Source organism: Oncorhynchus nerka, linkage group LG10 (genome assembly GCF_034236695.1).
Source record: "Oncorhynchus nerka isolate Pitt River linkage group LG10, Oner_Uvic_2.0, whole genome shotgun sequence".
In the NCBI taxonomy this organism is placed as follows: domain Eukaryota; kingdom Metazoa; phylum Chordata; class Actinopteri; order Salmoniformes; family Salmonidae; genus Oncorhynchus; species Oncorhynchus nerka.
Window position 1 is genome coordinate 31,687,770 of NC_088405.1, and position 27,810 is coordinate 31,715,579.

The window sequence follows — 27,810 nt, forward strand, 5'->3', positions numbered from 1 at the left end:
TATCATGATGAATAAAACATGTCATTAGAGCTCTAATACTGAGCAGGATGAGTGATATTCCTTGTAGCCCCCTGCCACATAATAGTTATGAAACACAAGTGTGATGCAGATATTTAATGACACCTCTCAAAAGCACATTATACAGTACATACACGTTCACATTCAAGGTATTATATAGAGTACTTGCAAGATATGAGTCTGAAGATGTACTGCTTTTATTTTGGCATACTGTCTAATATTTATATTCAATGATGGCACATTAGAAAAGGGAATTTTCCACTCCACTCACCAATAACTTTTCTAGCAGACCATTTGAAATATTGCATATACACTGAATATACAAAACATTAACAACACGTTCTTTCCACGACATAGAATTACCAGGTGAATTCAGGTGAAAGCTGTGATCCCTTATTGAATTCACTTGTTAAATCCACTTCAATCAGTGTAGATGAAGGGGAGGAGACAGGTTAAAGAAGGATTTTTAAGTCTTGAAACAATTGAGACATGGATTGTGTATGTGTGCCATTCAAGGGTGAATGGGCAAGGAGTGCCTTTGAACAGGGTATGGTAATAGGTGCCAGGAGCACCGGTTTGTGTCAAGAATGGTAACCCTGCTGGGTCTTTCACATTCAACAGTTTCCCGTGTGTATTAAGAATGGTCCACCACCCAAAGGACATCCAGCCAACTTGACTGTGGGAAGCATTGGGGGGGGGGGGGGTGTTCCTAATGTTTAGTATACTCAGTGTATATTTCATCATTTGAAGCTTTCAAAATTGCACCACATCATGTTTGTGTAACTCATTTTCATCATGTACAGATTAGCATTTCAGAATTCTAAAGGAAGTATAGAAAGGAACTTTATTATGTGTCAAAATGCATGTGCAAAAGCAAATCACAGATGTCATATCACAAAATAATTAGTTGTGCTGTTCAGTGACAATCGAAAACATGCAGTCATGTGACTGAAAGCCCCATAAAACGAAATAACGTTTGGATGTTAAATTGTAAAAGAACATTCCATCAAGTGTACAGGTGGTATTAGGAAGTAGTTAGATCTATTTACTATCAGGATAGATTAGAGTACTAAACAGCCAGATAGTTTAGAAGTTTGCATTAGTAATTACCACATGAAGCTTAGGGGTATTGAGCATGTGTGGTTACATTTCTAGACATCTATTCAGTAGCAGAGTGGAATGTGACCAGGTAAAACATAGAACAAATGCAACGTCAGCACTGTGTAGGCTTTGTAAGTCTGTACGATGTGTTCATGTGTGTCAATAAATTATAAGAATGATGAGAAGATTGCATTGATCATTTGGCAATTGCACTGCAACTTGAGACAAAAACACAAAGATATGGTCTAAGGCCTGAATTGAGATGCTGTATGAACCATTAATTGACAGTGCAAACACGCAAGCACGCAAACACACACATACACTCACACAGAAACGTTCTCTCTCACACACACACACACACACACACACACACACACACACACACACACACACACACAATGATTGTCTTACAGTACAAAGAGTGGATAAACAAAGATAGTGGATCTGTCCCAGGACTGGCTTCACATAACACTGATAGTAGGGATGTGCAGCTTCTAAGAAAAAGTGGTAGACAGATAGATACTGTGGGTAGGCAGGCAAACAGGCAGGACCTCATTTAAGTCATTGTGAGTAGCCATGTCATCATTGCCACGTATACAGAGCCTCGTAAAGGCCCACTCATGCCTCTCCTATGGTCTAAACCAGCGATCTGTACACTGACTAATTTGACCAATTGTTTCGATCAAGAGTGGAGCACATTAGTGTAGGCTTAAGTTAAAATGCATGAACAACTGGAATGTTCATGAAACCATATTCATTTAAAAGCCACATGTCTGTTTGTACTTTACATATACAATCTTGTACCTTAAAGATATTCCACCTAATGCTCCTGACTAGACTTACTACCAATGGCACCATTAATTGGCCATTCACAGGTGTTGCAGGGTGATAGTATGGCATGCATTATAGTGCAATGTCATTCACCTATGCAGTCTGGCTTTTTGGTGCATTAAATGCTCTCGTTAAAGTGGTAATTCCACGTAATCAAGAATGCTCAATGCCATTTACAGGCTTCTCCAAGTGTAGGCAAAAAAAGGGACTTAAAAGCACACTGCTGGATGTGGGTGAGACCAGGAGCAGATACCAGGGTGTGGTAACCCTCTCTAACCGGCCACTGCTCCTTTAATCTCCCCACCTCCACCTCAACCCCAAATTCATGTGATAACAATGGCTGTCCAATGGCACATCAGATTTTCGGTGGGTTGTTGGTGACCTGGTCAATCCAGCGCAGGAACCTGCTGACCCGCGTGTACACCCCGGGGAAGGAGGGGTCACCACAGCCATGACCCCAGGAGATGATCCCCGTCAGCACCCAGCGCCCACCCTCCCCCTGACATACTAGGGGACCACCACTGTCACCCTGGCAACTGTCCACGCGCCGACTGTCCGAAAGGCTGCCCGCACACAGCATGCGGCTGGTGTAGCGCTCGCCGTATCGCTTTTTACACTTCCAGGTGGGCAGCAGGGGAACCCAGGCCTGCAGCAGAGTACGGGAGTACTCCGAGTCTGAGAAAGCGAGAGAGAATGAGAAAGTGAGTGATGAACAGAGAGATAAAGAGTGAGGCGGCCAAAATAAATTGAAATGTTCTGTCATATAAATATTGAGCAAAGAACAGATCAAATGGCTGATTCCAATGTAAACACGCAGGGAACTCTCCGTAACAGAGAGGCTTATGGTCAGTACCTGTGATGCCCCACCCTGTGATGACACAGGCGGCAGGCCTCTTGCCCCACTTGTTGCCAGGCGCAGGGAGGCAGGCTGAGTTGGTATGAGGGTTGAAGGCCACACAGTTGCCCTCTGTGCCTTTCAGCCTGAGTAGGGCGATATCATACTCCGAGCCCTGGCTGTGGTACTTCCTGTGGATGACGATGAGCTCTGGGGACAGGCTGCGCTCAAAGTCATCCCTCTCCTCCGTGTGGTAGTCACCCAGTCGCAGCACGTAGCGAGATGGGTCCCTGCCAAACCTAGGAAAGAGGGAGAAAACAGAGAGAGGGAAAAAAGAAAAGGTAAGAGAGGGAATTAAGGTCTGAGGAGGTTAAGCCAAGCAGAAAAGAAGACTTGATTATCTCCTGCCAAGAAAAATACATTTGAATTTAAATGATCAAGGCAGTGACTCAAATACAAGTATCACTTATAAGTGGCATGACATCAATCTCTTATTAATAATATTTGATCAAATGATTGACATAGATTAAGTATTTGATCAAATGTACATATGTTTATGCCACATTACTACATTACTGTATGCAACACATTTTTTATAATGTGGTCACTGCAATTCCATCATTGGGCACTAGATGTCTTTGTGGCACACCTCTTGAAGCAGTGTGCAGCAGTCAGGACCCAGCAGGAGTTGATGAGCGTGGCTCCACACAGTGGATGGTTCCCTTTGGACTGGGACTTGAGCCACAGAGACACCTGCCAAGGCCAGTCCCCTCTACCACACCCAGGGGAGGAGAGAGAACATTAGCAGAAATAGATCATGGTTGATTTCATGTTATGATTTGACTTGTGTATGTGTTTGCATATATCTATGCAGTCATACGGTAATAGAACCGCTGAGAATCTGTTTGTGTGTGTGTGTGTGTGTGTGTGTGTGTGTGTACTTTACTATTTATATTTTTGACTACTTCAACTTTTACTCCACTACATTCTAAAGAAAATAATGTACTTTTTACTACATCAATTTTCCCTGACACCCAAAAGTACTCGTTACATTTGGAATGTTTAGCCGGATATGAACATGGTCCAATTCACAGACTTATCAAGAGAACATCCCTGATCATCCCTACTGGCTCTGTGTGGCCCTGGCTATCCGTAAATGTAAAAAACATGAAAATAGTGCCATTAGATTTACTTAATATAATGAATTTGAAACGATTTATACTTTTAGTTTTACTTTTGATAATTAAGTATATTTAAGCAATTACATTTACTTTTGGTACTTAAGTATATTTAAAACCAAATAGTTTTTTACTTGAACTCAAGTAGTATTTTACTGGGTGACTCACTTTTACTTGAGTTATTAAGGTATCTTTACTTTTACTCAAGTATGACCATTTGGGTACTTTTTCCACCAGCGTACCTGATTGACTTGTCCCCACCAATAATCCTCCTCCTGCGTCGCTGTGTGTTTGGCCTCATGCCACAGGTCTGCGTTATTATGGCGCCGTCCCCCACCGGTTCGGGGACGTAGTCACAGATGACCCCTGCATCCTCACTATGCCGGCAGTCATGGGCATCTTCTCCCTCGGCCGGACACTCCCCCAGGGACGCCTCAGCCCCTGTGCACCTAACATTGTCCAGGTGGATAAGGCCCTGGCCTTCTCCAAAATAGGCCATGGAGCGAGACTTGGACACCCCACTGAAGAAGAGACACAGGGAAGGTGAAGCTCAATATTCCAAAGTGGCCCTGTCTCCTGAATGGCAGTTAAAGGAAACCACATACTTGGCAGTGAGATATGATGTATTCTGCAAATAAGGGAAAGGATATATGATACAATGGCAAACATGAGAGAGAGAATCCATATTTACAGAAATCCCAGCTGCCTGCAGACCACTGCAGCGTTGATGTCATTCCAGCCGTCATCGCACACGCTCCCCCATTGGCCATTCAGAAACACTTCCACACGCCCTTCCTTCCGGCTCTCTCCAGCAACCAGTCGCACCAGAGGGCCTGAGGCCAGAACAGAGAAACACAATAAACCACAATATACAGTGGGGAAAAAAAGTATTTAGTCAGCCACCAATTGTGCAAGTTCTCCCACTTAAAAAAAATCCAGAAAATCACATTGTAGGATTTTTTATGAATTTATTTGCAAATTATGGTGGAAAATAAGTATTTGGTCACCTACAAACAAGCAAGATTTCTGGCTTTCACAGACCTGTAACTTCTTCTTTAAGAGGCTCCTCTGTCCTCCACTCGTTACCTGTATTAATGGCACCTGTTTGAACTTGTTATCAGTATAAAAGACACCTGTCCACAACCTCAAACAGTCACACTCCAAACTCCACTATGGCCAAGACCAAAGAGCTGTCAAAAGACACCAGAAACAAAATTGTAGACCTGCACCAGGCTGGGAAGACTGAATCTGCAATAGGTAAGCAGCTTGGTTTGAAGAAATCAACTGTGGGAGCAATTATTAGGAAATGGAAGACAAGACCAGTGATAATCTCCTTCGATCTGAGGCTCCACACAAGATCTCACCCCGTGGGGTCAAAATGATCACAAGAACGGTGAGCAGAAATCCCAGAACCACACGGGGGACCTAGTGAATGACCTACGGAGAGCTGGGACCAAAGTAACAAAGCCTACCATCAGTAACACACTACGCCGCCAGGGACTCAAATCCTGCAGTGCCAGACGTGTCCCCCTGCTTAAGCCAGTACATGTACAGGCCCATCTGAAGTTTGCTAGAGAGCATTTGGATGATCCAGAAGAAGATTGGGAGAATGTCATATGGTCAGATGAAACCAAAATATAACTTTTTGGTAAAAACTCAACTCGTCGTGTTTGGAGGACAAAGAATGCTGAGTTGCATCCAAAGAACACCATACGTAATGTGAAGCATGGGGGTGGAAATATCATGCTTTGGGGCTGTTTTTCTGCAAAGGGACCAGGACGACTGATCCGTGTAAAGGAAAGAATTAATGGGGCCATGTATCGTGAGATTTTGAGTGAAAACCTCCTTCCATCAGCAAGGGCATTGAAGATGAAACGTGGCTGGGTCTTTCAGCATGACAATGATCCCAAACACACCGCCCGGGCAACGAAGGAGTGGCTTCGTAAGAAGCATTTCAAGGTCCTGGAGTGGCCTAGCCAGTCTCTAGATCTCAACCCCATAGAAAATCTTTGGAGGGAGTTGAAAGTCTGTGTTGCCCAGCAACAGCCCCAAAACATCACTGCTCTAGAGGAGATCTGCATGGAGGAATGGGCCAAAATACCAGCAACAGTGTGTGAAAACCTTGTGAAGACTTACAGAAAATGTTTGACCTCTGTCATTGCCAACAAAGGGTATATAACAAAGTATTGAGATAAACTTTTGTTATTGACCAAATACTTATTTTCCACCATAATTTGCAAATAAATTCATTAAAAATCCTACAATGCGATTTTCTGGATTTTTTTCTGTCAAAGTTGAAGTGTACCTATGGTGAAAATTACAGGCCTCTCTCATCTTTTTAAGTGGGAGAACTTGCACAATTGGTGGCTGACTAAATACTTTTTTGCCCCACTGTATTACCATAATAACAATATTGAATTTAACTTTTCTTTGCTAAATTCACCAGATAAGATAGACATCTAACTGAGATATGTTGATAGCAATTCTGATTTGAGGTCTTTGAGGGTACAGCGAGTACAGTGAGGCCTACCTGTGATCTGTGGCAGCCCTGGCACCTCGTTGGTTTCACCTCCTCTCTCACAGCGCACCCCTACGTCCTCGCTGTGGGAGCAGTCGTGGCGTCCCCACTCGGCGTGCCAGCAGGACAGCAGGGTGTCCTCTGAGCCCTTACACTGCACCTCATCCAGCAGGATTAGCCCTGTGCCCTCCCCATACAGCCCGTCTGACGCCACCTCTGCACGCCCTCTGCTGGACCAAACACTCCATTACTGCAGTATCACTACAATATTACTACAGTTAAACCTAATTTACTTTCCCAGTACATTGTATTTGAACATAAAAGGACCCCTGTAGACCGACCTGAAGCCCAGCTGTCTACAGACCACTTGTGCGTGGTGCTCAGTCCAGTTGTCGTCACACACCGTACCCCAGTCCCCAGAGTGGTACACCTCCAGACGACCTTCCCAGGGACTGTCAGACCCCACCAGCCGCACCACACCATCTGCAACACGGTGTGTGCATGAGACAGTGTGTATGTGTTTTCCATACAAATATGTGTATGTTCACAAAGCGTTCCTGTCCTGACTCCTGACCTGTATATGGGTTACAGGACACGCCAGCATCCTCCATGTGGTCACAGTTGTGTTGTTGCCAGTTGTTGTGGGGACACTCCTCCAGGGAAAGCTCGTTGCCTGTACACTGCAACCTGTCAAGGAAGATGGGTCCAGAGCCCTGACCAAAGTGGGCCCACGTCCACGCTTTTGGTACCCCCCTGAGTGGACACACACACACAGACATACACAATGACCATATATGGACATGTAAACAATATATGGCAACCACTCAAGGGTCATCCTGATGTGCACATATAAAATGCATTCCCACCAAGTAAACAGGCCTTACACATACTGTACAGAGCACCCACACATGCACTTACACATCAGAGAAAGACATATACACGACACAAAAAACACTCACACACACCAAATATAGTTATGGAGAGATGTATGATTCATGATCTGAAATGAGTCCTGGGACAGATCCACTATCTTTGTTTATCCATCTCTTTGTACTGTAAGACAATCATTGTGTGTGTGTGTGTGTGTGTGTGTGTGTGTGTGTGTGTGTGTGTGTGTGTGTGTGTGTGTGTGTGTGTGTGTGTGAGAGAGTGTGTGCGTGTGTGCGTGTGTGCGTGCGTATGTGTGTGCATGTGTGTGTGTACGTGTGTGTGTGTGTACATGTGTATACATGTGTGTCTGAGCAGAGAGAATTCCCCAGTGGCTTGCTTTGCAGGCCCTTATTCGTCAGAAGCCAGGTGACCTGCTAAGAGTGGCGATGACGTCTGAATAATGTGGATCAACTGGCTCCTCTCCTCCAGCAGAGCAACAACCCTAAACACTGTAGGCCATCAAAAATGCATGCCTTCCGTTCATCTATATTGATATAGTTCACTCAGTGGGAATGTAGCAGTGTAAAAAGGCTATCCTAGCAGGAGTGCATCCATCTCTGTGGAGAGCAGAGAGCTTTGGTTGGTGGGTAACTTTAAGCCTGGGAACCATTGCTGTTTGCTACCACTGATAGGGTTTAACCTCTAGTTTTACCTACATATGTACTAGAGTACATTTAGTGGAGGGAATCACATTCAAAACCCATATGCTGCATGTCAAGCACCATCCTCCAAGCAACTAGCCATCGGCATGCCTGTGCTGCTCACCCAAGGCCCAACTGCCGACAGACAACTTCAGCATCGATGTCATCCCACTGGTCATCACAGATGGTGCCCCACCTCCCATCATGGTACACCTCCACACGACCCTCAAAGTCCTCCAGGCCACCTACCAACCTCAAGGGGGCGCCATTGCCTGAAAAATACAGCAGAAATCAAATAAAGTCCAGGTTTACTGGTCACATTACTCACGTTCACAGATTTGCAGGTGTTATAGCAGGTGAAGGTAAATTCTTAAGTTTCTAGCTCCAACAGTGCAGTAGAATGTATTGTGTTACTGGCTCCAACAGTGCAGTAGAATGTCTTGTGTTACTGGCTCCAACAGCACAGTATAATGTATTGTGTTACTGGCTCCAACAGCACAGTAGAATGTATTGTGTTACTGGCTCCAACAGTGCAGTAGAATGTAGTGTGTTACTGGCTCCAACAGTGCAGTATAATGTCTTGTGTTACTGGCTCCAACAGTGCAGTAGAATGTCTTGTGTTACTGGCTCCAACAGTGCAGTAGAATGTCTTGTGTTACTGGCTCCAACAGTGCAGTAGAATGTCTTGTGTTACTGGCTCCAACAGTGCAGTAGAATGTCTTGTGTTACTGGCTCCAACAGTGCAGTAGAATGTCTTGTGTTACTGGCTCCAACAGTGCAGTAGAATGTCTTGTGTTACTGGCTCCAACAGTGCAGTAGAATGTCTTGTGTTACTGGCTCCAACAGTGCAGTAGAATGTCTTGTGTTACTGGCTCCAACAGTGCAGTAGAATGTATTGTGTTACTGGCTCCAACAGTGCAGTAGAATGTCTTGTGTTACTGGCTCCAACAGTGCAGTAGAATGTCTTGTGTTACTGGCTCCAACAGTGCAGTAAAATATCTTGCAAATACAATACAATATAATCAGTGATTATCTGAAGTCCCTGCCATATGCGTCTCGCATCTGAGCCATTTAATTACGACTCCACTTTGTCGCTATGTCTTTTCGCCTCTTTGATTGACTTTACAGTGCATTTGGAAAGTATTCACACCCTTCAACTTTTTCCACATTTTGTTGTGTTACAAGGTGGAATTCAAATGGATTTCTCATTGTCATTTTTTTGTCAATGAGCTACATAAAATACTCTGTAATATCAAAGTGGAATCGAAATTCGAACATTTTCACACAAAAAAAGAATAATAATATGAAAAATAAAAACATTGATATATATACATTGATTTATCTTGATTACATATATCTTGATTACAAGTATTAAACCCCCTGAGTCAATACATGTTAGAATCACCTTTGGCACAGATTACAGCTGTGTCTTTCTGGTTAATTCTCTAAGAGCTTTGCACACCTGAATTGTACAATATTTGCACATTATTCTTTTAAAAAGTCTTCAAGCTCTGTCAAGTTAGTTGTTGATCCTTGCTACAGCCATTTTCACGTAATGGCATAGATTTTCAAGACAATTTAAGTCAAAACTGTATCTAGGCCACTCATCAACATTCAATTTCGACTTGGTATGCAACTCCAGTGTTTGGCCTTGTGTTTAAGGTTATTGTCCTGCTGAAAGGTGAATTTGTCTCTCAGTGTCTGTTGGAAAGGAAACTGAGCCAGGTTTTCCTCTAGGATTTTGCCTGTGCTTACCTCTGTTCCATTATTATGATTTTAGATTTTTGGGATTGTTGTTGTAATTTTTTTCCCATTTTCTTCCCAAATTCGTGATTATGATCTCGTCTCATCGCTGCAACTCCCCAACGGGATCGGGAGAGGCGAAGGTCAAGTCATGCGTCTTCCGAAACATGACCCGCCAAGCCGCGCTTCTTAACACAACTCAGAAGCCAGCTGCACCAATGTGTCGGGGGAAACACTGTTCAACTGACGGCCAAAGTCAGCCTGCAGTCACTAGAGCACGATAAACCAAGTAAAGCCCCTCGACCAAACCCTCCCCTAACCCGGGCGATGATGTGCCAATTGTGCGCCACCCTATGGGACTCACGGTCATGAGTGGGATCAAATCACAGGCTGTAGTGACCCCGAACACTGCGAAGCAGTGCCTTAGACCACTGTACTGCTCGGGAGGCCTATTCCATTCATTTCTATCCTAAAAAAAAATCCCTTGCCAATGACAAGCATACCCATAACATGATGCAGCCACCACCATGCTTGAAAATATGTAGTGGTACTCAGTGATGTGTTGTGTTACATTTGCCCCAAACATAACGCTTTGTATTCAGGACATAAAGTACATTTATGAACCACATTTTTTGCAGTTTTACTTTAGAGCCTAAATGCAAACGGGATCGATGTTTTCAAATATTTTCTTCTGTACAAGCTTCCTTCTTTTCACTCTGTCATTTAGGCTAGTATTGTGGAGTAACTACAATATTGTTGATCCATCCTCAGTTTTCTCCTATCACAGCCATTAAGCTCTGTAACTGTTTTAAAGTCACCATTGGCCTCATGGTGAAATCCCTGAGCGGTTTCCTTCCTCTCTGGCAACTAAGTTAGGAAGGACACCTGTATCTTTGTAGTGACTGTGTGTATTGATACACCATCCAAAGTGTAATTAATAACTTCACCATTTTCAAAGGGATATTCAATGTCTGCTTTTTTATTTTACCCATCTACCAATAGGTGCCCTTCTTTGAGAGGCATTTCAAAACCTTCCTGGTGTTTGTGGTTGAATCTGTGTTTGACATTCACTGCTCGACTGAGGGACCTTGGGATAATTGTATGTGTGGGGTACAGAGATGAGGTAGTCATTAAAAAATCATGTTAACACTATTATTGCACACAGTGAGTCCATGCAACTTATTATGTGACTTGTTAAGCACATTTGTACTCCTGAACGTATTTAGGCTTGCCATAACAAAGGACTTGAATACTTATTGACTCAAGACATTTCAGCTTTTCATTTTTTATTAATTTGTAAACATTTCTAAAAACATATTCCCACTTTGATATTATGGGGTATTGTATGCAGGCCAGTGACACAAAATCTCAATGTAATCAATTTTAAATTCAGGCTGTAACACAACAAAATGTGGAAAAAGTCAAGGGGTGTGAATACTTTCTGAAGGCACTGTATGGAGGTCATAGCTGGTCTGTTAGTACTCGTCCATGTTCCCAGTCATCTTACCGTAGTTAAATGTGGTGGCTCATGTTGGCATCATGTTACAATAGAAACAACTGTTCTTCTCAGTTATCGACTTATGGATCTCTTGGTCTCCTTGATGAATGCAAATGTAAATAACTTCTTGCCCAGTGCCATGATAAATAAAGCAATCCAAACCACAGAACTGTTGGAGTGCAATGGCCCCTGACCCTAGAGTTTGGTTCAAAGCTCCGGCAAGTCATTAGAAACTACAGCAAGTACAAGTATGTGAGGGATGCAGGGAGAAGGAAAGAGGGGTAGATGAGTTATGCAATCTGAATATGTGAGCTGCCCTGGCAGAGAAGTTAAGGAGGTGGGGGTTGTTTGGGGTAGGGGGGTCAGAAGAGGGGTGCATGTGTGCCCTGTGGGACCCCTCCCACCTCCCTGGCAGGGCCTCAGGACTCTCAGATAACTTTCTCCTCCTAAAGTTTCAGACTGAATAATTCCCTGCACCGCACTAAATATACTGAGTGTACAAAACATGCTCTTTCCATAACCAACTGACCAGGTGAATCCAGGTGAAAGCTGTCACTTGTTAAATCCACTTCAATCAGTGTAGATGAAGGGGAGGAGACAAGTTAAAGAAGGCTTTTTAAGCCTTGAGACAATTGAGACATGGATTGTGTATGTTTGCCGTTCAGAGGGTAAATGGACAAGACAAAAGATTTAAGTGCCTTTGAATGGGGTACGGTAGTAGGTACCAGGCGCACCGGTTTGTATCATGAAGTGCAATGCTGCTGGGTTTTTCACGCTCAACAGTTTCCTGTGTGTATCAAGAATGGTCCAGCACCCGAAGGACATCCAGCCAACTTGACACAACTGTGGGAAGCACTGGAGTCAACATGGGCCAGCATCCATGTGGAACACTTTCGACACCTTGTAGAGTCCTGACGAATTGAGGCTGTTCTGAATTGAGGCTGTTCTGAATTGAGGCTGTTCTGAATTGAGGCTGTTCTAAGGGCAAAAAGGGGTGCAACTTAATATTAGGAAGGTGTTCTTAATGTTTTGTGCACTCAATGTATATACCCTCTACTCCTCTGGGCACTCCCTTCTATACCCTCATTCTAACACACCACTGTTGTTGTTCCCTCTGCCCCTTTGGGACTCTCTGACACAAGTGCTGCATAAGCCGCGAGAGCGTACTGGCAGGCTCAGAGAGCTTTAAAAGCTATGTGAATGACTAGGCAGGCAACATCAGCTCCCTCTTGGCTGGCTTGCTGCTCAGAATAAACTGCTCTTGTTCTAGCTTTGCAGTGTTTGTGTTTTGGAGATGAGTATTGGGCCAGAGAATCTTAGCCATGAATCTCACCCTCTGGCCCACGCAGCTCTGACTGAGGTGGGAGAAGAACACTGGAGCTCTAAGAAAGAGGGAACAGTCTCTCTCTGTCCCTGTCGAACTCAACTAAAGGGGAAGTGGCTCTGCTGCTTTAGTACCTCTACATGTGTAATATGCCTAGCAATACAGTATGTACTATATTTATATGTGTAGCACTTGTGATAAATCTGCACTATTTATACCCAAGGATGTTTTGAAATCTCCAACACCCTCACCTTCAGGTGCAGCACACACCAACCCCGCTTCGTTGCCATGGTTACAGTCGCTAGTGACAAACTTCCGACTCCTGCAGTCCAGCAGAGAGTTTTCGTTGCCACGGCAGCCCAGGTGTTCATAGTGGAAGAGTCCAGAGCCGGGCCCGAAATAGGAGTGCTGGAGGGCTGTGCCGATCTCACTGCAGACAGAAAGACAGGATGGACGGAGAGAGAAAGGTAGATGGACAGTCAGGAGTGGAGAGGATGATTTGACGTACACACCCACACACACAGCTAAAAAAAGTATCTCAGAAGCTCTCACCCCAGTCCAAGCTGTTTGCAGATCACACTGGCATCGCGGTCGGTCCAGTGTGTATCACATACAGCCCCCCACTGGCCATTTAGGTATACCTCCAGACGCCCGCTCTGAGGGGAGGACCCACCTACCAACCTGACAGCTCCTGGAGAGGAGGGAGAGGGGAGAGGAGAGAGAAGAGAGGGCATTAAGGTATGGTACAGCATCAGAGATTGTGAAATCATTTGAAATGACAGGTGGAACATCTCTCTCTCGCACCCATCAGAAACAGACAGACAGATTGCTACCTCGTTAATCATAAATCCAACAGGTGTGATTATCTCAGGATAATTGCATAGAACACTTACATATTTCAACCTGGCAGGCACACACCCGAAAAACAAACATGGGCACACACGCGTTCACACACATACACGTTAACTGATAACGGTTAACTGTTTGGAAGAGAAAGCTTGGGAGAGCGAGACAGAGACAGACTGATAATGACAGCAAATACAGATGTAGCTAAACAGATTTCAAAACGGGGGTATTGCCTCTGGCACTACATACAAGCATGGTTCTGACAGGCCAGTAAAAACGGTTGTCTAATGGACAGGCAGGGACACACTCCCATTGGGGGGGGGGAGTCACAGAGAGAACAATATCAGCTGCCTGATGGAGAGGTGGAAAACACGGTGGGAGGAGCTTACTGATAGACCGGAAGACAGACAGGATATATTGGGGCGTAGATTGAGAAACAAAAACCATACAGGCAAGAAACACAGATAGACATAGACAGACATAGACAGACAGGCACATAGGTTGCCAAGACAGATAGAGACATAGATCTCCTGCCAGAGCAATATGATCACCCCAAAAACACTGCGAAAATACAAAGATACCTAGCGATGACTTTTTGGTCACTTTGGAATTCATACACCACTATAAATCATCTGGTTCCAGGTAGTTACCCAGCAGTATTGATTCTCATGAAGTAAGTATTAGTCGGTAAATCCTCACCCTGGTGGCAGTCGCAGTAGGCCCAGCCGATGGCCCCAGAGCTCTGGCGGAAGAAGCACCAGGGGTTGGATTCACGGTCTGGGTTGCGGCAGTAGCTGTGGTCGCCCAGCCCCCGGCTCGGGTACTGCAGGACGTAGTCTGGGAACTCTGTCCACTTTAAGCAGGGCGAACCAGAGTCAGTCTGAGACACGGAGCCATTGTAGTAACCCAGCTCAGTGAAGCCCTCTGAACAGGACAGAGGAGCTAGGGAGACAGAGTTCACATTCAGATACAATACTATGGGTTTATCAATGGATGAGCTTCTTAGTTAACACAGTATAGCAATAATTATTTTTGTGAGACGAAGTGGGGGGGTAAAGCTGAGTTTTAAAATTAAGTCACAATAAGCCATGCAAGGTTCAAAAAGACGTCCTCTCCTTTGTCTCTCTCTTTTGTTTTCCGATCCTCAGAAGTATAGAAGTGAGTCACCTGACTGGTCAGACTGATAGCCCGGTGCTGCAGTGCAGGGGCCAGAGTATTTGTGTAGGTCTGCTTTGCTGAGTCACAGAGTATGGCGGGCTACCTTCAGACAACCTGAAAACCTGAGCCCTTACTACAACCCATCTGTGTCTGTGTATGCTTGTGTGTCTGTATCGCTTAGGAATTGTCCTTGAAATGCACCCTAGGCATACATGTCTTAAAATTATATTAAACATTCAAATCCTTCATGATTATTTTCTCAATGCTGTTGAAAGGATAGTTTGATCAGAACATAGACACTGTATACCACTTTGGAGTGGATGACAATTCCTCAAGAGGGGTGGATGCTTGTCTTGCGAATCCAGTGCACTAGCCATGAGTTCCTGCAGAGCTTACTGGGAAACTGAAACTCACTGCAATGCAATCCTCTGAATATTCAGGCCTTTTTCATTCCAGAATCATTCGACTGGGTCTACAAGTGCTGCAGCTCTATCCTCCAATTGCCTTTGTGATGGGAAACCTGAGCTCAGGGGCTCAGTTTTACAAACTAATCTATACAGGTTAAAGAGCCTCTGGGACCACCTATAAAGCTGACCCATCACATTAAATAGGGGTGGGACATTAAACACAAGCATACATTCATCTGGTCCACAGATTGAGTTTTAAAGAGGGGAGGGTCTGTGGTTTAATGACAACCAGAGCCAGGGTGAGCCCTGGACCTGGTCCATAAACCCATGTATTTCCAATGGATCAACATCTGGTAATACATCATGCAAAAAAATGGAGACAATTTATTGAATAAATCAGTTAAAGCAAATCCAGAAAAAAATATATCTCTAATTTAATTTTGAGTTCCTTTCCACGGCTCTGAGCACAGCGTGTTTAATCCCAGTGCTAGGAACTCGTTTTGTCATTTTAGTTTTCTGTTTGAGTTCCTTTCCACGGCTCTGAGCACGGCGTGTTTAATCCCAGTGCTAGAAACTCGTTTTGTCATTTTAGTTTTCTGTTTGAGTTCCTTTCCACGGCTCTGAGCACGGCGTGTTTAATCCCAGTGCTAGAAACTCGTTTTGTCATTTTAGTTTTCTGTTTGAGTTCCTTTCCACAGCTCTGAGCACGGCGTGTTTAATCCCAGTGCTAGGAACTCGTTTTGTCATTTTAGTTTTCTGTTTGAGTTCCTTTCCACGGCTCTGAGCACGGCGTGTTTAATCCCAGTGCTAGGAACTCGTTTTGTCATTTAGTTTTCTGTTTGAGTTCCTTTCCACGGCTCTGAGCACGGCGTGTTTAATCCCAGTGCTAGAAACTCGTTTTGTCATTTTAGTTTTCTGTTTGAGTTCCTTTCCACGGCTCTGAGCACGGCGTGTTTAATCCCAGTGCTAGAAACTCGTTTTGTCATTTTAGTTTTCTGTTTGAGTTCCTTTCCACGGCTCTGAGCACGGCGTGTTTAATCCCAGTGCTAGGAACTCGTTTTGTCATTTTAGTTTTCTGTTTGAGTTCCTTTCCACGGCTCTGAGCACGGCGTGTTTAATCCCAGTGCTAGGGAACTCGTTTTGTCATTTTAGTTTTCTGTTTGAGTTCCTTTCCACGGCTCTGAGCACGGCGTGTTTAATCCCAGTGCTAGAAACTCGTTTTGTCATTTTAGTTTTCTGTTTGAGTTCCTTTCCACGGCTCTGAGCACCGCGTGTTTAATCCCAGTGCTAGGAACTCGTTTTGTCATTTTAGTTTTCTGTTTGAGTTCCTTTCCACGGCTCTGAGCACGGCGTGTTTAATCCCAGTGCTAGGAACTCGTTTTGTCATTTAGTTTTCTGTTTGAGTTCCTTTCCACGGCTCTGAGCACGGCGTGTTTAATCCCAGTGCTAGGAACTCGTTTTGTCATTTTAGTTTTCTGTTTGAGTTCCTTTCCACGGCTCTGAGCACGGCGTGTTTAATCCCAGTGCTAGGAACTCGTTTTGTCATTTTAGTTTTCTGTTTGAGTTCCTTTCCACGGCTCTGAGCACCGCGTGTTTAATCTGTTTGAGTTCCTTTCCAACTTGAGGCACCGCGTGTTTAATCAGTGCTAGGAACTCGTTTTGTCATTTTAGTTTTCTGTTTGAGTTCCTTTCCACGGCTCTGAGCACGGCGTGTTTAATCCCAGTGCTAGGAACTCGTTTTGTCATTTTAGTTTTCTGTTTGAGTTCCTTTCCACGGCTCTGAGCACGGCGTGTTTAATCCCAGTGCTAGGAACTCGTTTTGTCATTTAGTTTTCTGTTTGAGTTCCTTTCCACGGCTCTGAGCACGGCGTGTTTAATCCCAGTGCTAGGAACTCGTTTTGTCATTTTAGTTTTCTGTTTGAGTTCCTTTCCACGGCTTTCGTGTTTAATCCCAGTGCTAGGAACTCGTTTTGTCATTTTAGTTTTCTGTTTGAGTTCCTTTCCACGGCTCTGAGCACGGCGTGTTTAATCCCAGTGCTAGGAACTCGTTTTGTCATTTTAGTTTTCTGTTTGAGTTCCTTTCCACGGCTCTGAGCATTTTAGTTTTCTGTGTTTAATCCCAGTGCTAGGAACTCGTTTTGTCATTTTAGTTTTCTGTTTGAGTTCCTTTCCACGGCTCTGAGCACGGCGTATTTAATCCCAGTGCTAGGAACTCGTTTTGTCATTTTAGTTTTCTGTTTGAGTTCCTTTCCACGGCTCTGAGCACGGCGTGTTTAATCCCAGTGCTAGAAACTCGTTTTGTCATTTTAGTTTTCTGTTTGAGTTCCTTTCCACGGCTCTGAGCACGGCGTGTTTAATCCCAGTGCTAGGAACTCGTTTTGTCATTTTAGTTTTCTGTTTGAATTCCTTTCCACGGCTCTGAGCACGGCGTGTTTAATCCCAGTGCTAGGAACTCGTTTTGTCATTGTAGTTTTCTGTTTGAGTTCCTTTCCACGGCTCTGAGCACGGCGTGTTTAATCCCAGTGCTAGAAACTCGTTTTGTCATTTTAGTTTTCTGTTTGAGTTCCTTTCCACGGCTTTGAGCACCGCGTGTTTAATCCCAGTGCTAGGAACTCGTTTTGTCATTTTAGTTTTCTGTTTGAGTTCCTTTCCACGGCTCTGAGCACGGCGTGTTTAATCCCAGTGCTAGGAACTTGTTTTGTCATTTTAGTTTTCTGTTTGAGTTCCTTTCCACGGCTCTGAGCACCGCGTGTTTAATCCCAGTGCTAGGAACTCGTTTTGTCATTTTAGTTTTCTGTTTGAGTTCCTTTCCACGGCTCTGAGCACCGCGTGTTTAATCCCAGTGCTAGGAACTCGTTTTGTCATTTTAGTTTTCTGTTTGAGTTCCTTTCCACGGCTCTGAGCACGGCGTGTTTAATCCCAGTGCTAGGAACTCGTTTTGTCATTTTAGTTTTCTGTTTGAGTTCCTTTCCACGGCTCTGAGCACGGCGTGTTTAATCCCAGTGCTAGAAACTCGTTTTGTCATTTTAGTTTTCTGCTTGAGTTCCTTTCCACGGCTCTGAGCACGGCGTGTTTAATCCCAGTGCTAGGAACTCGTTTTGTCATTTTAGTTTTCTGTTTGAGTTCCTTTCCACGGCTCTGAGCACCGCGTGTTTAATCCCAGTGCTAGGAACTCGTTTTGTCATTTTAGTTTTCTGTTTGAACCCCATCCTTAACCCTAAATTGAACCACTCAGAATGAATGCCTAAACATAAGTAATAATCTATAGATGGCACCACACTCCATAATAAAAAGGGAAACACACTCCATAATCTCTGTTGCCTGCATTTATGGCAAATGTCTCCATTTGCCTTGGTTGTTACGTTGACTAATTATCAGTCCCCTTTCAAGTGGCTATGTATGGGCGGAACTGCCTAATAATCCATCTTTAGTAGCAGCTAATATTCACCTTTAGGTCCATGCTTCCTGTGATATGTAACTGATATGGCAGTACCTCAGGCCATGGTGTGTGCGTACTGTAAATGATATGAAGGAGAGTCGCGCTAACATCCCTCTGGAGCCAGGTGTTAAACCCTGAGGAGAGTGGAGGGAAGTGGATATGGGCAATGGGGTCCAGCCAGGGAAGGAAGACACCCTCATCACGTAACTAAACTCCTCCTCTTGAACTCTCTAAACCAGTGGATTAGGGGCCGCAAGTACTTTCAGTTGTCGTTGGGTAAACATTCACACCTGTGAGCGATCACTCGCAAATCTACATCCACCCAGCGTGTGGTCTAACCCCTGTCTGTGTTTGTTTGAGTGACTGCCGGTTTGCGTTCGCACAGGCTTAGTGACTTAGTTAAGACCAACCAACTCCCGCTGCTGTGTAGTGAAAGCTACAACCGAAAGCCAGCAGAATATGCTGGTTTTGGTGTAAGCAGTTCATACTAAAATGAAAGACCTAGTTAAACTGCAGCTGGCCAGGAACAGAGCGGCATGTCTTGCTCTTCATTGTAATCAGAGGGCTCATATAAATACGATGCATGCCAGTCTCTCTTGGCTAAGAGTTGAGGACAGACTGACTGCATCACTTCTTATTTTTATTAGAAACATTCATGTGTTGAAAATCTCAAATTGTTTGCATAGTCAATTTACACACAGCTCTGACACACACACTTACCCCACCAGACATGCCATCAGGGGTCTTTTCACAGTCCCCAAATCCAGAACAAATTCAAGAAAGCTCACAATATTATATAGAGCCATTATTGCCCGGAACTCCGTTCCATCTCATATTGCTCAAATTAACAGCAAATCTGGTTTCAAAAAACAAGACAAAGCAACACCTCACGGCACAAAGCCTCTCCTCTATTTGACCTAGATAGTTTGTGTGTATGTATTGATATGTAGACTACATGTGCCTTTTTAAATTGATGTAGTTCTGTCCTTGAGATGTTCTTGTCTATTAATGTCCTGTATTATGCCATGTTTTGTGTGGACCCCAGGAAGAGTAGCTGCTGCTTTCGCAAAAGCTAATGGGGATCCTAATAAAATAACAAACACCAAATACCAGCAGTGAGAGACAAGACTGGAGAGGGTATCCACAGATTGATGTCTGAGAGAGAAGACATCTTGAAAGAGGAATAATGTGCTCAATTCCAGATTGACCTCTTGCCCCAAATCCTGGTCACTTTATGTAGATCTGAAAGGATTGGCTAGGTACAGATGTAGGATCTTAATTTTATAACCATGTTGCAGAAGAACATTCCTGCATGCAGGAAACAGAACATTTCAAACGTGTACTGTATTCGAGGTTTAAAAAGTCTTCTGAAGTTTGTTATTTCAGACTTGATTTTCCCTTACGAAAAATGTATCAACCCCTATAAAAAATATCCATCAATTATAATCCACATTTCCTGTTGCTGCAGGATTATTTTCCTGTTGTAGAAAACTGGCTCAAATTAAGATCCGACATATGTATGAGAAATACGGTAATAATAACTTTGCTCTTTGATAGACTAGAGAAACCAGATAGAATAGTTTTGAATGTGCATTTTTCTTACACCTATCCAATCCCTTCAGATGTCAGCAGTGCCGAAGGGTTGGAGTCTGTCTTTGTCAAGATGGATCACAGAGGTCGAATGAGAGATTTGTTGGGGTCAATGAGTGTTGGAAGAGTCAAGTTTCAAGTTTTTTTTAATGTCACATGCACAAGTACAGTGAAAATGTATTAACCCCAACAATGCAGTAACTAATAACAAAGTAATACAAAAAATAACAAGGTAGAACAAAAACACACAATATATTTAAAAAATGACAACTAATAAGAACACAATAACACACAGTAAGCATAATATATACAGGGTCAGTTCAGGTACCATACCTACAATGTGCAAAGACACTGGATCGATAGATGTACAGTACAGGGGTTAAGGTGACTAGGCATCAATATATAAGATAAACAGAGTGGCAGCAACATATATGATGATTGTATGTGAGTGGGTGTTGTGTAGAGCCTTCCTCTTACACAGCCTAATATAGAGGTCCTAGATGGCAGGGAGCTTGACCCCAGTGATGTAGTGGGCTGTACTAGGCTGTACTGGCTGTCCGCACCTGTCTCAGGCGCAGTTTGTCTTTTTTAAAATGTTTAATTGTACCCCTTTTTCTCCCCAATTTCGTGGTATCCAATTGTTTTAGTAGCTACTATCTTGTCTCATCGCTACAACTCCCGTACAGGCTCGGGAGAGACGAAGGTTGAAAGTCATGCGTCCTCCGATACACAACCCAACCAAGCCGCACTGCTTCTTAACACAGCGCACATCCAACCCGGAAGCCAGCCGCACCAATGTGTCGGAGGAAACACTGTGTACCTGGCAACCTTGGTTAGCGCGCACTCCGCCCGGCCCGCCACAGGAGTCGCTGGTGCGCAATGAGACAAGGACATCCCTACCGGCCAAGCCCTTCCTAACCCGGACGACGCTAGGCCAATTGTGCGTCTCCCCACGGACCTCCCAGCCGCTTACGACAGAGCCTGGGCGCGAACCCAGAGTCTCTGATGGCACAGCTGGCGCTGCAGTACAGCGCCCTTAACCACTGCGCCACCCGGGAGACAGTTTGTCTTCTAAGCCCTGCTATGCTGTCAACATCATGGCAGGTACCATTGAATAATACCAAGTGTGATTGACAGTTATTTGTCCCAACTCCCAGTCTAAATGACTCCCCAGAAAGCAAAGCCAAAACGTCTTATCCTCTCAGAGGGTGTGCTTTTCTTTCCTCTTCAACTAAACTGTGTTCTCATTTTTCAATTTGTATCTGCCATTCCCTAAGGCATTGAATATTTTAGAAAGTAAATATGGTTTTGAGACACTGAGATGTGTGAGATGTTTTTATGTACTAAGCTGATCCTAAATCCTTCTGAGTCACCACTATCTGTGATGGTGTTTCTTCTCAATCTCACAATGATTCCACCTCATCCAGCTTCCCTGCCTGGCATATTGAGAGGAGATACATATTTGATAGAGTTCACACAGTGAGAGGGTGCCAGACACAGAAAGGTTATTAGGAAAGGTTACCGGAACACACTGATCCTTAAACACACACACACGCGCGCGCCACACAAACAGACACACGCTCACACACAGATTCAAACACACACATGGACAAGCTTGCGCTGCAGACACAAACACAAACACACAAAACCCCAAAGACAAATGAAAAGATCACCAGCACGTGAAAGCAGATGTGCTGTATCGAATGTGTATGTGTATGGATAACCTCAGTTCCCATGCAGAGGAGGAACTGAGTGAGTATATGAATGCATGCATTGAAAGCAAGAAACTGAGTATGCATGTGGGTGTCATAAAAATGTTCCACTGTCCATCCTAGATTTAATAAGCTCTAAAGTCTCTTAGCATAGCTCACATTCTATCCCTGATGGGTGTCTATAGTTGAGCCACAAATGGAGACAACCATCTATAAGACCCAGACTGGAACTCCCGTTGAGACCCCATAACATAACAGTAACTTCAGCGAAGACAAGAACCAGACATACAGTGTCTGGTTGATGGAAAGTGGGAGTCTTTATCAGAGATGATGTCAGGGCTCTAAAAGCAGGGCCTTGTTTAAATCAGGGCCACTCGCATTTCCATAAGTGAAAGCCTGAACATGAGGCAATCTGGTAGGAATCTCATTCTGTCTGAGCATGAACTAGGAGTCTAAGGCGTGGGATGGGTAAAGGGGGGGTTGGTAGGGTTGGATAAGATATTAGCATCGCGCCCGAGGGATCCAAAGGACCTGCCTGGGCATGGAGGGTGTGGTGATGGTTCAAAGACTAATTGGTATATGAGATGAAATGTTGTATCTATCATCCCAACTATTTCATCTGATAACCATCCATTTCCATGTATATGCTAAAATTCATATCACATTACAAGCTGAACGAGAGATCAAGTGTTCCCTTCATCTACTCAGCAATACTGAGCACTGTGTGATTTTGCCTATTTCTTAGCTGCAGGGATCCAGCTTGGATGAATCCCTAACCGTCAAAAAGGAGAACTCTTTTTTTTATTCTAGGAAAAAGCAGCTTGCATTTTCAAAGCTGTTTGGTGCTAATACCAAAGTTGGTTATGTGTCTTTTGATTGTGGATAATACGTTTTTGAAATGAGGTTAAAGAGAGCGAGAGCAAGAGATGTTGAACGTTGCCTAACTATCGTCCCATCCTTCAGGGGCCCAATCAGAATCACCATCTGATTATGAGCAGTGACAAAGGACTCGCTAATAACGGCTTTAGCAGAGTAAGGGGGCATTTTTGATAGAGGGCTTTTTCAAACTTTTAATCTGAATTCGTGACATTTTGCTGAAACAACACACCGCCATCTCACATCCACACCCCACATCATCCCACTAAGTATTGTACATTTAAGCGATTAATTTAATGCTGCTTAGTCGTTTATCCATGTCCTTAGATGATTTGGAAGAATCACAATGATGGATGGATGAAATCAAGACCTATTAGAAATAAGAGGAACAGGAAAAGCGGTGTCTACCTGCACTCTGCAGAGTATTTAGGTAGGTGTCTTGAGAGATGACCTGCAAAAAACAAGACAACAGAAAATGAAGCTTCAGGCCTATGCCACTTAGAGCAAGTTTCCCACATTAGGTTATGGATGCTTGATCATAAGTAGCCCCTTATGTCCTGTAAGTAGTATTGTTTGTAGCTTTCATACCCAACAACTTATTATCTCTCTCTCACTGTTGTATTATATTGTATTGTAGCCTACTTGTAGTCATATGGTGTTACTCTATCATGCTATTCTGTGGATCAGTGAAAATCATTTTAATATTGTGTTAACCATGTTTATCTCTCTTCTCTTCTGCTATATTTTCAACGACTTCGTCACCACTGAGGCTGGGAACAGGAGGCATAGTTTAGAATGTCTATGCAGAACGCAATAAAATGATTGCGAGGTTAAGTTAAGGGGTGCTACTTTAAGGCACCATTATCACAACCGAGGCCACTGAAATCAATACTGTCACGCAAGGGAAACAGCACGCGGTGACGCAATGTCTGGGACTAGGTCTACTTTCGGTATAGCATAGTCTGCACATTAGTCAGTTGAACTCTAATAATTGCATCTGTCAATCTAATGGAGACGGGGGCAGCTGGGGTAATGCCTGAAGCAAAACGTGCCTCTTGCAGACATCTAAAGAACAAATTTATAATGAGACACAGCTCACCAGAAGAGAAAAAAAGAGCTTTGAGCAATATTCTTTGGGGAAAGGGACAAGGGGCTGTATGTAGTTCCCTAGCCTATTGGGTAACACTTAATAATAATATTAATAAGAATGAATAAACTATTTAGAAATAGTAGCCTATACACATTATACATATATATCTATTTCATTATTTCTAAACATCTATAAACATGCATACAGTTCATAAGCATTTATAACCTATAATAATTTGTAAAGCATTTATAGTATGTAATATTCATGAGGCTTATTCATTTAAGAATTATTCATAAGACTTATCCATAAGGAGCAAGCAATTACTAGTCTACAATTGTCGTATTTTACTCCATTGTTTGTGCTTTTGTTATCACTTGATGTATAGCTTGTAACCATACCTTACAAAAATGTAACGTTGCTCTCAAGGAATGTCATTGGCTACGTACATCAATTGCTATTTGCAAGTGAGTATGAAGATATCATTGGATGCATTTGCTCCATTGTTTAAACGTTTATTGGTGGCTCACTCTTGCACACCTCAGACTGTAAAACGCACGAGATAACTCACCAGTGTGTTGTGAGCATTAGCGTGAGCATCAATGGTGGAATCAGCGGGTTCGGCTTCAAATTAAAGTCACCCATTGAAACTGATGCAAACTGATACAAATAGTGTAATCATGCAACAATTGGACAAGATAATGCTAAACAAGGTAGGAATGTTAAAAAATATATATGTTGTAATCGCACTGTGGATGTATTTGAATTCAGAATTGCATTGGGGGCATACCTACAATGCATTCGGAAAATATTCAGATCCCTTTACTTTTTCCACATTTGTTACATTACAGCCTTATTCTTAAATGGATGAAATAAAAAATGTTCCTCATCAATCCACACACAATACCCCAGAATGGCTTTGGTCAGGGAGGTGACCAAAAACCCAATGGTCACTGACAGAGCTCCAGAGTTCCTCTGTGGAGATGGGAGAACTTTCCTGAAGGACAACCATCCCTGCAGCACTGGATCAATCAGGCCTTTATGGTAGAGTGGCCAGACGGAAGCCACTCCTCAGTAAAAAGGCACATGACAGCCCGCTTGGAGTTTGCCAAAGGGCACCTACAGGACTCTCAGACCATGAGAAACAAGATTCTCTAGTCTAAATGAAAACAAGAATGAACTCTTTGGCATGAATGCCAAGCGTCACGTCTGGAGGAAACCTGGGAGCATTACTACGGTGAAGCATGGTGGCTGCAGCGTCATGCTGTGGGGATGTTTTTCAGCGGCAGAGAGACTAGTCAGGGTTGAGGGAAAGATGAACGGAGCAAAGTACAGAGAGATCCTTGATGAATACCTGCTCCAGAGCACTCGGGACCTCAGAACGGGGCGAAGGTTCACCTTCCAACAGGACAACGACCCTAAACACACAGCCAAGACAACGCAGGAGTAGCTTCGGGATAAGTCTCTGAACGTCCTTGAGTGGCCCAGCCATAGACGGACTTGAACCTGATCGAACATCTCTGGAGAGACCTGAAAATAGCTATGCAGCGACTCTCCCCATCCAACATGACAGAGCTTAAGAGGATCTGCAGAGAAGAATGGGTGAAACTCCCTAAATACAGTTGTGCTACGCTTGTAGCTTCATACCCAAGAAGACTCGGGGCTGTAATCACTGCCAAAGGTGCATCAACAAAGTACTGAGTTAAGGGTCTGAAAACTTGTGTAAATATGATATTTCATTTATTTATACATTTGCACAATTTTATTAAAAACAGTTTTTGCTTTGTCATTATGGGGCATTATGTGTAGATTGATGAGGGATTTTTTTTTTTAGAATAAGGCTGGAATGTAACAAAATTTGGAAAAAGTCAAGTGGTCTGAATAAATTCCGAATGCACTGCTATATGCACTGTACAGCCTAACCTATGGATTGTGCACCCATGAAATGGGGTATCAGCCAACTCAGTGTCGATCACGCGAATGTAGATCACTCCCTACTGACGTATGACTTGTGCAAGGGATGGTGCGGTTTGACAAAAAGATCTCTCACTATCAAATCTAATCGCCTGCAGATGATTTAAAAAATGGGGTCCTATTCAACGAAATGTACAGGCTATCGTTTTCTTTATTAATTGATAGGCGCGATAACTTTGAGTATATAGGACACACAGTCAGCCTTCATAAATAGACTGAATGTTAATCATTTATTTATATATACAGTACCAGTCAAAATTTTGGACACACCGACACATTCAAGGGTTTTTCTTTATTCGTACTATTTTCTACATTGTATAATAATAGTGAAGACATGAAAACTATTAAATAACACATATGGAATCATGTAGTAACCAAAAAACTGTTAAACAAATTAAAATACTCTTCCGTTCAAAAGTTTGGTCACTTTGAAATGTCCTTGTTTTTTTACATCAAATTGGTCAGAATTATAGTGTAGACTGAGCAAGAGGACAAGTACATTAGAGTGTCTAGTTTGAGAAACAGATGCCTCACATGTCCTCAACTGGCAGCTTCATTCAATAGTACCCGCAAAACACCAGTCTCAACGTCAAAGAGAGTGATGGTGCTGCATCAGATGACCTGGCCTCCACAATCACCCGACCTCAAGCTAATTGAGATGGTTGGGATGAGTTGGATGGCAGAGTGAAGGAAAAAAGGGAAACATGTGCTCAGTATATGTGGGATATCCTTCAAGACTATTGGAAAAGCATTCCTCATGAAGCTGTCATCAAAGCAAAGGGTGCCTACTTTGTTTAACACTTTTTTGGTTACTACATGATTCCATATGTGTTATTTCATAGGTTTGATGTCTTCACTATTATTCTACACTGTAGAAAATAGTAAAATAATAAAGAAAAACCCTTAAATTAGTAGGTGTGTCCAAACTTTTGACGATTACTGTATATATATTTATACTAGGGTTGGCCTATACAGCCTTATGTTAAAAACAAGCCAAGTTCAATTGCTGAGAATAATGGTCTGTCCAAAGTAGTTCCTTCAACGGGCAATGAAACAAACGGATAAGGGTAGGTAGGCTATTGCTGGCGCTCAAGTTTTCTTGGGATCTAATACCTTAGTGAAAATAAAATGTAGCCTACAGGGCACGATACAATCATTTGAATGAAAATAAAAGTTTAATAATGATGCATTACAGCAGTAGGTCTAATAGGATATTCAGGTAAAAATTCAGGTGAATATGTTTAACCTCTGAATTCGGGTTTACTGGCGCACAGGAAATTGCCACGCACAGCGTCGATATTGCCATTTGCGTAGTGTAAATTGGCCACGCATAACCAATAAACTACGCGAAGTCTATTGCCTACACATTTTAATGACTGTAAATCGTAAGGAATTTGGTTAGGTTATCTATGGGTCACCTGTGTTTACCTTTCTGTTGTAAATGAATAGCCGTTCGCAAACAGAAACGCAGTGATAATGAAAGAAAAAGCAGGCACATACCTCTCCAGAAACTGAGATCAGACAACACCATGCAATTGACAGAGAGAAGAGTCCCTTTAAAGCTTCCTTGTCCGTCATCCTTTTATATGTGTCATTACCCGCGCCTTGAGCAGATTTCACCCATATCCAACCCAAAAAGTCAGCCTCCAAGTGCAAGCGACACTAACCAGGATAAAGAGAGCCCGATACGGACCGTCCAAAGTTAGGCGAGGCACAGGACAATGAGCCGATGGGGTTGTTTTTTCTGTGTCTGGAAAAAGATACAAAAATAATCGAAACTCCTATGTGACATTACACACCCTGTGGTACCAGCTGTGCTTCAAGCATAGACTATAGCTTAAACGACGATCCCCTTCGTGAGGAAGTGTCACTGAAAGCAGACACCGGTGAGAGAAACACACTCTCTCGCCTTCAGTGCGATGCACATATGCCAAGTCGAGAATAAACACACACAGCAAGCTCAACGCTGCCTAGTTGCATTTCACTGGCGTAATGGGGCGCCGCTGTGCGCAGAGGTAAATTAGTGAAGGGTTTTAGGTTTTATAAAGGAATATGCGATTGAGCTGAGTAGGCGCCTAACTGCATATTGCTGTGGGATTTTGAA

The 27,810-nt window shown here is 43.4% G+C and overlaps 1 protein-coding gene across 1 annotated transcript; it reads right to left on the reverse strand.

Annotated features, from left to right (window-relative positions):
* Window positions 1-99: 99 nt before the first annotated feature.
* Window positions 100-27,630, reverse strand: LOC115135142 (neurotrypsin-like). Its single transcript, XM_029669493.2, has 14 exons — window positions 27,207-27,630; window positions 23,054-23,096; window positions 14,163-14,405; window positions 13,170-13,308; window positions 12,869-13,047; window positions 8,177-8,324; window positions 7,056-7,234; window positions 6,823-6,964; window positions 6,494-6,708; window positions 4,655-4,796; window positions 4,206-4,484; window positions 3,435-3,557; window positions 2,804-3,084; window positions 100-2,625 (listed from the first exon to the last, which is right to left on the reverse strand). The coding sequence occupies exons 1-14, from the start codon at window positions 27,282-27,284 to the stop codon at window positions 2,306-2,308; spliced, it is 2,511 nt and encodes an 836-aa protein (XP_029525353.2). The 5' UTR covers window positions 27,285-27,630; the 3' UTR covers window positions 100-2,305.
* Between the last annotated feature and the right edge of the window lie 180 nt (window positions 27,631-27,810).